Source organism: Rattus rattus, chromosome 16 (assembly GCF_011064425.1).
Source record: "Rattus rattus isolate New Zealand chromosome 16, Rrattus_CSIRO_v1, whole genome shotgun sequence".
Lineage (NCBI taxonomy): Eukaryota > Metazoa > Chordata > Mammalia > Rodentia > Muridae > Rattus > Rattus rattus.
The window spans coordinates 41,221,283-41,234,916 of NC_046169.1; the positions used below are offsets into that span (position 1 = coordinate 41,221,283).

General features: G+C 50.0%; 1 protein-coding gene across 1 annotated transcript in view; it reads left to right on the forward strand.

Annotated features, from left to right (window-relative positions):
* The window catches only part of Myo18b (myosin XVIIIB), a 194,338-nt gene that overhangs the window by 121,226 nt on the left and 59,478 nt on the right, over nt 1–13,634 (forward strand). The window contains exon 38 of the mRNA XM_032886778.1: nt 867–1,052. Coding sequence (XP_032742669.1) covers nt 867–1,052 — 186 coding nt within the window. The remainder of the gene's footprint in view (nt 1–866; nt 1,053–13,634) is intronic.

Here is a 13,634-nt window from a genome sequence, read left to right on the forward strand (position 1 = left end):
AGCACGGAGGGGCGAGAGGAGTGTTGTTGAGAGGAGTGTTCTCATCTAAGACTCCCTTCCATAAACCCAGAAGCCAAAGGTTTGGTTGGACCAGAGTGTTTCTGGGCTGTCGGTCCACTTCCCAGACCTTGGGAGACATGGGGGAGGGCAAGGATTATCAGGCCCCCCTTCTGCAGCCCTGCTTATGCCAGACTCTGTCTTTGCCAAGTGACCAGTTTTAACATGTTAGATCCTGAGACACAGACATAGGAGCTCCCAACACAATCACCTCCCCTGGGCCAAAGGTCAGGAAGAGGCAAAGGAAGGAATCAAACCCAGATCCTCTCAGAGGCACATTCTCCATGCCTTTGTCCCATAGCCTCCCAGAAGCCTTATTTTCATTGTGAATTCTTATTTTCGGGGGACAGAAATTACAATTCTTTTTGGTTGTGTTTTTTTTTTCGTTTTTCTTCAATTTTTGAGATTATGATATAATTACATCATTTCCCCTTCCCTTTCCTCTCTTCCCATCCTTCCAAATATCCCTCCTTGCTCTCATTCAAATTCACGGCTTTTTTATATCCATAAATGTATGTACATACACATTTCTAAACATAATCTGATTGATCTGAACGATTCTTCTATGTATGTTTTCAATCAGCCAGTGCCTTCTTCTCTGAGGAAGACGAAGAAACCACAATTCTTTTTTTTGTTGTTGTTGTTGTCAAGGTCTCGTTTATTGAGAGGAATGTAGAAACCACAATTCTTAAATGGCTCACTTGGCACAGACATGCAGGGGCCCAGTGAAGGATCTTATTTCCTTGAAACCTTCCTTCAGGCGCCTGGTTTCTCTGAGTGAGACTAACCATGCTCTCTGCCCCTCTCAGGTGCTGGTCATCCGGCTTCGGGACAGCATGATCAAGATGGGCGAAGAGCTGTCTCGGGCCGTCAAGGCAGAGGCCCAGCAGCGAGAAAACAGCCAATATTATCAGCAGCGCCTAGAGGAGCTGAAGGCCGAGATGCAGGAGCTGGTCCAGCGGGAGGAGGAAGCCAGCCGGCGCTGCATGGAGATGGTGAGGCCTGGCCCTGGTGGGCTCTTGTGTAATGGAGCATTTGGGCTTGAGTAGAAACTTCCTTTTGCAGGGGTAGGGGGAGGTTAGGAACACATTCTTGATGGGAGACTCCAGGCTGCCCTCTCGGGCCTTTTGAGGTGGGTTACCAAGGAGAGAGAAACAGACAGCCATAGGCTGAGAGATGGCACTACCATTGCCTGCAGACTCTTGAGGTATATCCAAAGCCAATGCCAACCAAAGGCCTTCTCTGCTGCTGGAAGCACCCACACCCAGACCAGCATTCCTCGCTTCATATGGCGAGTGCCAAGGGCAGGGTAGCCACTGAGTAATTCAAGTAACGTCGAGGTATTCCTGAAAGCCCTGAGAAGTGTTGAGGGAAGAACGTTATATTTACTCCTGCAAATGTGACAGGGAAATGAGCTTTTGGCTCATGTATCGTCTAGGGTATAGTGGAAACCAGTGGACAAACCCAGCTGTAATAGCGAGTGCCGCTCCTACAGACAGTACCTAGTAGAAGTGGGCCGCTACGTACTGCTTGTCATGGAGGACAATATCAACCGAGGAGTTTGGTAAAACAATTCCATTTGGGCCACCGACTGTAAGTAGAGATAAAGCCTAGGGCTGTTGATCTAGCTGGTGATCATTTAATGTTACCGCCGTGTAATGCTGCAGGTCGGACGAATACTTTTATGCCAGCGGGAATGGCGGTAATTGCAGTACCAGATGTAAAGGAAGCTCGCGTATCCGCATCTAGACTGACCGTAAATATGTGATGTGCTCATGCAGTAAATCCTAGGAAGCCTATGGTTAGTATATAGCTCAGCCAGTGGATATTATAGCTCATACTGTTCCTATATATCCGAATGGCTCTTTTATTTCCAGAGTAATAAGTAAGTACGTGGTGTGAAATGATTCCAAGTCCTGGGAGAATAAGAATATAGACTTCTGGGTGGTCACAGAGTCAGAATAAGTATTGATAAAGGGCAGGCAACACAGAGAGGGTACCACTCTGTATCTGACGTCCGTCTTCCCTGAAGTCTCGGCGCCCGTCTTAGCCTACAATGCTTGCAGAACCTTGGTGTGTAGAATGGGGAACCTGAGGCTTCAGAGGCTACTTGTGGTGAATGTGGGTTTATTTATGGGCTCAGAGAAGAGTGGATGGTGGAAGAGGGACCTAGAGAAGCCAGTCCTAAGCACGCACAGTGTGCCCTTTCTGAAGGAAGTGCTCCCTGCAGGAATCCCATGTCCACTGGGAGGATGGGGAAACTGAGGCCCTGGGCTATCTAGCATGGCAAACCCAGGCTCAGAGAAGGACAGGTACTTTGTGAATGTGGTCATTCAGTCTGTCGATCCAGCCCACCGGTATTAGTCACTAGGTCTCTTTATATCCGTGGCATGGACCAAGAACATTTTTTAATCTGTTTTCTTCCTTGTGGGAATTTCCTTCATCTTTTGATGTATTGTTCTCAGAATAGTTTCCTGCAGGGGTCACAGGGCACATGAAGGCATCAGTCTTGGGCACAGGCACATTGAAGTATTCTGTAATTGAGAAGGGGTGCCCAGCACCCCTTTTAGGCAGCGACATTCAACTCTCACGTGAGTGAACCCGCACCAAGCCTAGCCCAGGCCCTGAGGCCTCTAAAGTGAGGTTGTCTCCCCCGCCTGGCTGTGCCCTCTGTCTGTGATAGGTCTTACCCACCGTCCTCCTCTGCCAATGATCTTCTCAGGCCAACATCCTCCACAGCCATGGCCGGGGCTGTCAGCTCTACCCCTGACAGGCCAGCTGCCTAGGTGGTGACAGACAAGGTACCGTAGGAAGACTGAGGTCCCCAGACAAGTCTGGGTCCCTGACTGGAGTTTCCTCTCCTGCCCTGAGGGAGGAAGAGGCTTTCCTCCAGTTGACAAGCAGGGTTCATTAGCGGCCTACTTCCTATGCCACACCATGTCTGTGTCAGCTCCGGCCAGGAGGAAAATTGTCCTGGTCCCATCTCCCCTGATGTCTCTGTTAGCTGGCTGCACACTCAGGCATGCTAGCCTGTCAAATGGCGGCTTTTCTTCCCCCTCTGTGCCGTCTCCCCTTCCCGAGTCCTGACACCCCTCTTCTCCAGTCCCTCCCTCTGCACCTTAGGTGCTAGAGTAATGTGCAGATCCTTAGCGACTCTCAAATATTAGAAAGACCAGACAGATATCACTGTCATAAATGCCCTGGAGAGTTTGGAACGTGTCAGAGCAACCTCAAGATAACTGTGCACATAACGAATGGTATAAACTGGGTGTGGTTAAAGCCACAATACGTGGTCTCAAGTGTTGTGGGGATCAGAGTGTAAAGTGGAGTGTGTCAGGTCACACTCACTCGGAGGAACCCCCTATCCCACCCTTCTTCCCAGTGCCCCCCACCCCCAGGGCTTTCCCTGCCTCCTGGCGACTACAGGTCCTGGCCAATGGCAACTGGCGGCAAAGCTCTAGTCTGTGCCTCTGTCTCCAAACATTTTTTTTTTTTTTTTTTTTTGCCAGTGGGCTCAGGCGCAACGATCTTTCTGCACTGGTTGTCAGGACAGCTACCCCTGGTTTAGATCACACCCCAAGTGGAGGTTGTGTAGAACCTGCAGATAAACCCACATTCACAGTCGTGGGTGGAGATGGGTTGGGGAAGGCCACTGTGAACCCTTCCCAGGAGAGCAGACTACACTCCTGCCCAGGCGCCAAGGCATCTGGCCTATCCCATGGCTTCTCTAGGGCGTCCGAGGTGAGCAAGACTCACCAGAACTCTCAGGTTAAGCAGTCGGCATTGGTGACTTCTCCTTCTGTGACTATGGCTGAGACCCGCCCTGACAGAGGCTGCCTTACTTGGGGAGCGAGGCTTGGCTCAAGTTTCCAGAGCTCTCAGCCCTCCCCGATGGTTGGGTAAAGCACAGGGTAGGGGCCATGCGGTCTGTAGCAGCAGAGGCTGGTGATGTTATCCAATCACAGGGCGCACACCAGGGACCGAAAACACAAACCTGAATCTGAGGAGGAATTTAACCTTCAAAGGCTGCCTCCAATGACCTTCATCCCACAAACCCCAGCAACCTAAAGGCTCAAAGTAGGGACACAAGCTGGGTGGCCCAGGAGCTCAAACTGTGAGGCTGCAAAGGGCATTTCTAATTCAAATCACCACACACAGCTTCTTGCTGAGAGAGGCTGTCCCCACCTTACCGGGTGTACTCTTGGCCCTTGGGTTCTCAGCACTCTGTGGCAGGGGGAAGAAGTCTAGGCTCACACACACAGAGGGCCACAGGCACAATGAGGAAGGAGGGGTCTCAAGGTCCCCGCTGTGCTGAAGCATCCAACAAGGACACTGGGACGATAACTGCTCATTGCCACTTGACACATTGTTGCTGAGGCTGGTCACCCTGCTGTGGTATCCTGGCAACTACTTAGGGTTCTCTGAGACTTCACTACCCCTGTTCTGGTCAAGGTCTGGTCAAGGGCGGGATCGGCATATCTTCTCCTGCCATTCTGTGCGCGAGTCAAAGCTCTTGGCCCATTCACTCATCTTAGGTGCGCCTCCAGAGAGCCTACAAACGGTGTGTCATGCTAGGCGTGGGTGTGCTAGCTATCCTCAACCAACCCACACGAGTGGATATGCGGCTGTTACAACCTGGGTCTTGGCATTTCCAAGTCAAAGTATATTGGCAGGGAGTTAGATTATTGGGGGTGTGCTCTTGGAGGGGATATCGGGGTGCCCGTCCCTTCCTGCTTTTCGCTTTGCTGCTTGGCATCTGTAAGTTGAGTAGACACCTCCACCAACATCTCTCTACCATACTCCAAAGCAGCAGGGCAGGAGGCCACGGAATGCTACCTCTGAGCAGGGCAGGAGGCCACGGAATGCTACCTCTGAGCAGGGCAGGAGGCCACGGAATGCTACCTCTGAAACAGTGAGCCCAGGCCAGCCTCTCCTTCTCCTTATGCAGACCTCAGGTGATTTCCCCGCAGCATCAGAGAGCTGGTTGTCACTAGTGGGCTTCACACAGATGCACTTTCCTCTGCAGTGGCAGCTTACGACACTCAAGGTCACACCCCTCTTAGCACCAAATCCTCCTCCCACACACACCTGTCACCACCTAGATCCATGTTCTAGAGCTGAGGTCACCCTCTGCACCCTCCATCTTTAGAATTAAAGTCTCACTGGAAGGAAGAAAGGTGGTTTTACAGCTTCATAATTCAAGCATTCATCCATCCACCCACCTACCCACCCATCCATCCACCCACCCATGCACACACCCACCCATCCATCCACCCACCCATGCACACACACACCCATTCACACACCCACCCACTCATCCACCCACCATCCACACACCCACCCATGCACACACCCACCCATCCATCCACCCACCCATGCACACACCCACCCATTCCACACCCACCCATGCACACCCACCCATTCACACACCCACCCATTCATCCACCCACCATCCACACACCCACCCATGCACACACCCACCCATCCATCCACCCACCCATGCACACACCCACCCATTCACACACACACCCATGCACACACCCACCCATCCATCCATCCACCCACCCATCCACCCATCCACCCATCCATCAATCCACACACCCGCCTACTCATCCATCCACCTACTCACCCACTCACCCACCCATCCAACCATTCACCTATTCACCCATCTATCCATCAGTTTATCTACTATCTACCCTCTCATCTATCCACCCACCCATCCATACATCCATTCTTCCATCCATCCATCCACCATCCATCCATCAACTCATCCATTCATCCATCCATGCATCCATCCACTCACTCATCCACCCATTCACCCATCTACCCACCCACCCATTCATCCACCCTCCCATCTATCCACCCATCCACCGACCTACCCACCCATCCTCTTATCCACTTATCCACTCACTCAACCATCCACTTATTCATCCACCCATTCACCCATCCACCTACCCACTCACCTACTCATCCATCCTTCCATCTACCCACTCATCCATCCATTCACTTATTTATCCATCCATCCATCATCAATCCTTCCTTCCCCCTCCCTCCGTCCATCCGTCCATCCTTCCCTCCTTCCCTCACTTCCCTCCCTCCCTCCCTTTCTTCCTCCATCACTGATTCTCTCAACAAATGCTGGGTTGTTGAGGTATTGACCATCTCCACCAGGCAGAGGTGGGCCACAGCAGTAGCATCTAGGATGCTAGAGCTGGAACTGATGACCTTATGTGTCTAGCACTGAAGTCTTCCCTACGACATCCCTGTTCTTTCAGTCTGGCCTGCTGAAAAATGACTCTACCGTAGGAGACCGAGAAGGATTCTAGGCCCCTGGGATCCTTGAGCCGCCATGAGGATGTTGATGGATCTTCCGTCCCTATCCCTTTCCGCCTGTCTCCAGCCAGCTCCATTTGTCACAGCTGGTGTTGGTTTAAAGGGCTGTGAGCTGTTACGTGTGGGTGATTGATCCCCCAGCTGGCTCACCAGCACATCCAGATCAGTATCCATTACCCTACCAACGGAACCTCTCTGCCTGCAAAATAAGAAAAATGAGCTCTGACCGTTAATTTTAGTGGATGTACTATTCCTGGCAACTCCAGGTGCCATTGTGGAGAAAAGAATTTTCTGGCTCTAAATCATTCAAGTTCCTTTGTCATCAGGGCACAAGACGGCTTGTCTCTGGATTTATTATTCTGTTGTTTTTTCGGTTGTCACAGAGACCAGGAGAACCGCTTTGGCCGCTGGACTGGGTGTCTAGGGGAAGTTGGGGTATGGATGGTGTTGGGGAGCCTCCACACCACCTGCTTCTGTCCTGACATCCCTGTGGTAGGAACTATGCCTCTTAGGGCTGTACACGGATCTCTCGGGTCTGAACAAACTTGTATTGTGCCTGGCTACTTGGTGTGTCCCATGCCTGTGCTCCTTCATGGCAAACTTTCCCTGTTCCTCATCGGACTCCGCTCTCTCATCTTGCCGTACAGAAGGGTTGATTTTGCTCGCTTCCTGGGAGAGTGTCTGGGGTAGCCACCATAGGAGCAGACACTTACAAAAGCAGGTCTGGCATCAGCCAGGTGTCTCAGTGTGTAGAGGTGCTTGGCCCAAGGCTGAGGACCCGAGTTTGAGTCCCGTGCGGTGGAAGGGAAGGGGTGGGTGACTCCTGAAAATTGTCCTTCACTCTCCACAGGCTCCGTCCCATACCGCATTTTCAGTTAAAAGCTAGAGAGTGACGGCTGTGTGCCCAGGCCATGCCCAGGTCCCCTGAGGAAGAGACAGGCTATGGGGCAGCGAGCCTGACTGCTCAGCCTTCTCCCCCTCATCTGTCTCACCCGAGACCCTTCCCTCCACACCCGTGGATGACAAATCGCCTCCCTTCCCCACTCCCTCCCTCCCTCCGTCACGCATGAGACTGCTCTGACTTGTGTGAGGATCAAAGTGTACATCCTACTGGGCTTTTATCCGTTACCAAACCCTGGATGTCCTAAAGCAAGCAAGGTGCTCCGTGTCCCAGCTGAGGAGGCCAGAAGTCTGAGATCAAAGTGTCGGCAGGTCCACCCCCTGCCCCGTAGGCTCCAGGAGGAACGGTGCAGCCTTGTTCACAGTCCAGTGGTTCCAGGTGATCCTCGGCAGGTGGCTGCACGAGCCGGTCCCAACTTCTGTCCCCCACCTCTGTCCTCACGTGGCTTCCTCTTCTGTGCCGACCCTGTGAGTCTTCTCCCTGCTTGTCTTCTTCCAAGGCCAAACTCGCTGGATTCACCACCACAGCATGAGTGATCATTCATGTCACTGTGACCATTTGGCTCACATGGTGCAGACGGTAAAGAGCTCCGTTTGTGTCACGGTGGGCTGGGAAGCAGAGGGCAAGACGGGAGCACTTGGGAATGATGCAGACCCCAAGGGCCGGCTTCCTCTAGCTTGACCTCATCCCCAGGTTTTCAGAATTTCCCCAAATAGGGCCACTGGGGGGCTTCCAAATTGTGAGCCTGCAGTGTCATCATTTCCATTAATCACTTCTGCAAAGATCCCCTGTTTCCAAAAACAGGCTCCAAACGGGTGTGAATGGGGAGGCAGGGCAGCGCCTCACAGAAGGACAGACCCAGAGACACCTTAGCTCATATTACATAGCCTGCTCTCCCCTGTAAAGCACAGGGTAGAGCTGCCTGCCCACTAAATGACTATGAAGATGAGAGAGATAAGTATACAGAAGTGCCAAATAATAGCACAAGGTAGATGCTCACTGGTTGCCAGTTGGTTTCTCTCCCCTCCATCCTCAGACTCTGACTCTTTCCTTCCCTCTGCCATCAGCATGCTCTGTTTCCTGTCCCACAAAGGCTATGTCAGCCAGGGCTGGTGCCGTCCGTTTTCCTCAAGCTGGGCTCTGGACCAAGGGCTTTATATGTAGTTCTCATTCTTCCTTCCTTCCTTTCCTTCCCTCTTTCTTTCTTTCTTTCTTTCTTTCTTTCTTTCTTTCTTTCTTTCTTTCTTTCTTTCTTTTTCTTTCTTTCTCTTTCTCTATCTATCTATCTATCTATCTATCTATCTATCTATCTATCTATCTATCTATCTATCTATCTATCTATCTATCTATTTTTACCAGTAGAGGAACCCAGAGCCATCGAGGTTAAGGCATTTTCTCCTGAGTGGCAGAGTAAGAATTTGAACCCAGGCCTGAGCCTCTCAGAGATTTTCTGACTCAAACATCTTACATCCGTGGTGTTTACTCGTAGAAATACATATTCAAAATAATCGAAAGGTCGTAGCTTTTTCATGGTGTAACTCGGGGTTTCCCAGCCGTGTTGTTGTTAGTTCTGAGGGGCGGGGTGCTGTACAGTACATTCTAACACATTTAGCAGCACCCCTGTCCTCCACCCTGCAGGGACAGACAGTGTCCCTGCTCCAAGCAACTACCAGGCATTACTGATCACCCCAAAGAGACAAAGTCACTCACTATCTGATCAAGTCCTCACAGTCGATGTTGGGTGACATCTGTGGAATGTCCCATCTTACAGATGACTCAGTTGAGGTTCAGAGAGATGCTGTGCTATATCCCAGGTCATAAGGCAGGGTCGAGATGGGGAAAAGGGGAGAAGCAAGTCCATACTCCGGGGAAAAGGACAGTCGCATCGTGCGGAACCCAGAGCTAAGCTTTCCGAGACCCGGAGGCAACCTCAGGATGAATTCCGATTCCGGGTGGGATTGAAAGCCTCTCTGTAGACTGTGTACTTTTAATAATGTTTAAATAAAACATGGGAGCACGGGTGTGATCTCCTCCCCACGTCTGGCTTGTCAGCACCCCGGCTGGCTCATGAATAGTTAATGGACAGCCACTTACAGCTCTCCTCTGTTAAACCCAGCATCAATTTTCTATGCCCATGAATTATGGATCTGCCATTGCTTAGGGGTGCATTTTCCACCTTCAAAAGGGAAAAATGAAAAGAGATCCAGGTCTTAAGGAAACGAGGGGCCTGGCCCCACCTGTGTCCATACATTTCCTTTAAGCAAAGACTTCCCAGCATACAGTGCACAGCCGGGCTGGGCCTCACAGTATCCACCAGACCCGGGGACAGACACAGGAGAGTGCCTGTGAGTGCTCAGCTGGCTCTTCATGGAGGCCAATTCCTAAGGTGTAAATTTCCTACCTGAAGCAGAGTACACAGGGGTGGAGGTTCCAGGCACGTGGCCACCATCATCCGTCATCCCCTCAACGCAGAAAACAAACACAAACTCCAGAGGTGTGGGTCACAGAGAGGCACCAGTGGAATCATGGAGAAATGTGATTCCTCTTTGCTTTTAATGTAATTATTTCATGGTCAATTCACATCATTTAATTTTTACTAATAGCTGTGTTTGACGCCTCGCTCGCAAAAGTGCTGACAGTTTGATAACAAGTCCTTGCCAGCCAGTCCCTGCCAGTTATGTGCTGCCTGAGAGTCTCCCTGGAGCAGGGTCACTGGGGTGCGGTGCCAATGCTCTGGCTGGGAGGTTGCTGGGGAGTGGAAGGAGAGAGATTTAGTCAGATGGCCATGAAATCAAATCTCGTGGCAAGTGTGCCACTTTAGAAGACCTGAATCCTGAGACTCTATAAACTCAGTATAACCAGGGCTTGGGAGGCAGCTCAGTGGGTAGAGTGTTCACCATGCAGGCATGAGGACCAGACTTATATTCCCAACACCAACAGCACAGAAATTTGGGCACGGTGGCACATGCTTGTGGTTTCAACACTGTGGAGAAAAGAGGATCTCAGGAGATTGCTGGCTAGCCAGCCTAGCCTGACTGACAAACTCCAAGTCCCAGTGACAGATCTGTCTCAAAACATACATGATGGACAGCCCCTAGAGAACCATACACAAGATTGACTCTAGGCACACACATATAATCATACACATGCACACAGATATACACACACAATCATACACATGTTCACAGACATACACATATACACAGATATGCACACATATACATATAGTCGTACATATACACACAGAGACATGTACACACATACCTACACCCACACATACACACATACAGGATTGCAGGCATATACACAGAACATACATGCAGAGAACATACACATACATGCAGCCTTATACATACAAACACACACACACACACATCTAGATATCCACACATATCCATACACATATACACAGAGACACATACAGGCATATACATACAAAATCATACACATACACACCAACATACACACACATGCATAGACACACACACCACAGACATACACACACGGACAGATGCTACCCCCCCAGAATCATACACATATACTCACAGACATACATATACATACACATACATATATATGTACATACGTACACACACAATCATACACATATACACAAACATGGACACATGTACAACATGCACACAGAATTATACACATACATACAGACATAGACACACACACGCAAGCATTTAAATACATACACATACATGCACACACAGACTTACATACATATGCATATAGAATCATACACATGGACACAGACATACATGCTCATATGCACATACATACACACAAACACGGAATCGTATATATATATATATCATATACATACACACACACGCACACACGCACGTGCGCACACACACACACATGCAATACATACAATTTACATGCACACAATCACACACACTGAAGCAGTTGGTCCAGGCCTCTCTTTCAACCCTGCCCTGTGATTCCTACAGACCCTTTTTTCTCTACTTTGTCCTGTTCTCTGATTCTTCCCACATCCAGGAAGGGCCCTGAGCAGCCCAGAGCCAGAGCCCGTGCAGTGTTGGAATTTGTTTTTGTTTCTTTATGTTGTTTTTGTGCTCAATGAGCCATGCGTCCAGTGTTCGGATTGGCGCTCGGCCCCTCATCGGCTACCCCGGGCGTCCACCAGCTCAGGGTTAAGGGCTCATTCTACAGAGCTCTGAGCATCCTCTGCTTGCAAATGTGAAGTCGAGCTCATAAAGATGACTTATTTGGAGCGAGGAGTGAAGTATTTAAAAAGTCGTTCCATATGGAGGGCATTTGGGGCCACAAGCCGGGTATAAATAATATAGTTTACGGTCCCCCGGCAGGGAGGCGGTTCCCTAATTACTGCCCGTTAGCGTTATCTCAGCACAATCCAAATGGCCCGACACGTGTAAGGCTCAGCATTCTCAGACTGCTCCGCTCCGCACTCTGCTCAAGGGCCTGTTGCACACTGGCAGGGCAGCTGTGGCGGCTCCCACCCTATCCTGCCAGTCCCCATGATCTCTGGTTGTCCCCTTGGCCCCCATAAACACTCCAGCACTGAAGCAACTTGATCTTAAAAGGGGTTAAGGCCCTGGGTCCCCCAGACTCCAGAACGCCTCCACGATGGGTTTCTTCCCCGCCATCTTTAGTCCCAGACACTGAGTTGTGCACTCGTCACAATTCAGAAGGTGTTGGCATCTAATGAAACGAGCTTCTCTCCGGCTGCCTCTGAGATGAGGCATCCAGATAGTAAAAATCTATTACCGAAAGCCTACCTAGGAATAATTGGGTCCATTACTCCCTGGCTTGTGGCTTTGTTTCTGCAATAGGAAAGTGACTCTCTGGCAATTAATCAGAATTTACAGTTGCTAATACCAATTACAGACGGTGTGTGTAGTCTCAGGATGGTGTACACAGAGGAACGGATAACTATCACGTCCCCCGAGACCTCATCAACCGCACTTCGTCACTTTGCTGGGAATTAAAGTCATTTAACTCCACAATGTTAATTACTTAAAAAAAGGGAACGGGGCGGGGGGAGCTGACTGAATACCGCAGGTGTATATTAAATTATTCAAATCAACCCAAGGCAGACTACTTGGATGAGATCAAGCTCTGCTCCGTCATCGTAGTTGTCACACTTCAGGGAAGCCCAGCAGACTGGTGTCTGGGGTGACAGTGTCAGGGTTCACTGTTACAGCTACACGTTCTTGGGAAAACAGCAGCCTCAGGGAAATCAGGATCTCGGAGTCGGACTCTCACTGCCCTGACTTGCTCCTTGTCAGGTGCATACTTTGATAAGAGGAGGAGGGATGCCCTTTTTGTGATTCTGATGGGGGTCATTGGTCTTAGTGAGAGGAGATTAGGGAAACTTAGAACTTGAGGCTGCACCCACAGACGGATCGGCAGAGCAGACTGTACAGGGAGAATTTGGGTTTTAAATGGGGTGTGTTTAGATTAGGGGAAAGCTAGTGAGTTTGTCAGGTCTGTGGCCGTCGCTGCTGTTGTGATGGTTGTAGTGGTTGTTGCTGTTGCTGCTGTTGTGATTGCTGTTGTTGCGGTTGTGGTTGTGGTGGTTGTGGTTGTTACTGTTGTGGCTGTTGCTGTTGTGGTTGCTGTTGTTGCAATTGTTGCTGTTGCTATTGCTATTGTGATTGCCGTTGTGGTTGCAGTTATGGTTGTTGCTGTTGCTGTTGTTGTTGTGCTTGCAGTTGTGGTTGCAGTAGTTGTAGTTGTTGCTGCTGTTGCTGTTGTGTGATTGTACTGGTTGTTGCTGATGTGGTTGTGGTTGCTGTTGTTGTGGTTGTGGTTGTTTTTGTTACTGCTGTTTCTATTGTTTTGGTTGCTGTTGCTGTTGTGTTATTGTGGTTGTTGTGGTTTTTGTTGCTGATGTTGTAGGGTTGTGTTGGTTGTTGTTGATGTGGTTGTTGTTACTGCTGTTGCTGTTGTGGTTGCTGTAGTTGCTGTTGCTGTTGTGTGATTGTGGTGGTTGTGGTTGCTGTTGCTGTTGTTGAAGATGCTGTATAGTTGTGGTTATTGTTGTTGTTGCTGATGTGGTTGTGGTGTTTATGGTTGTTGTTGCTGTTGTGGATGTTGTTCCTGCTCTTGCTGTTTTTGTTGTGGTTGTTAGTAACCTACCACCTCTGATTCAGAGGGGAACTCACTGGGTCGTCTGACAGAGAGAAGCCTAGGGCTTCAAGACCCTATGATGGCCACAGGCTCAGTCCAGGCTTCTGGGCTCAACTTGTACCAGCTCTGCTTCTGTTGTCAGTCACTGTGGAAATATCCACACCCTGGGGATTGGTGCACACTATAGCCAGGGTTCCATTTTTACACACCAGCCAGC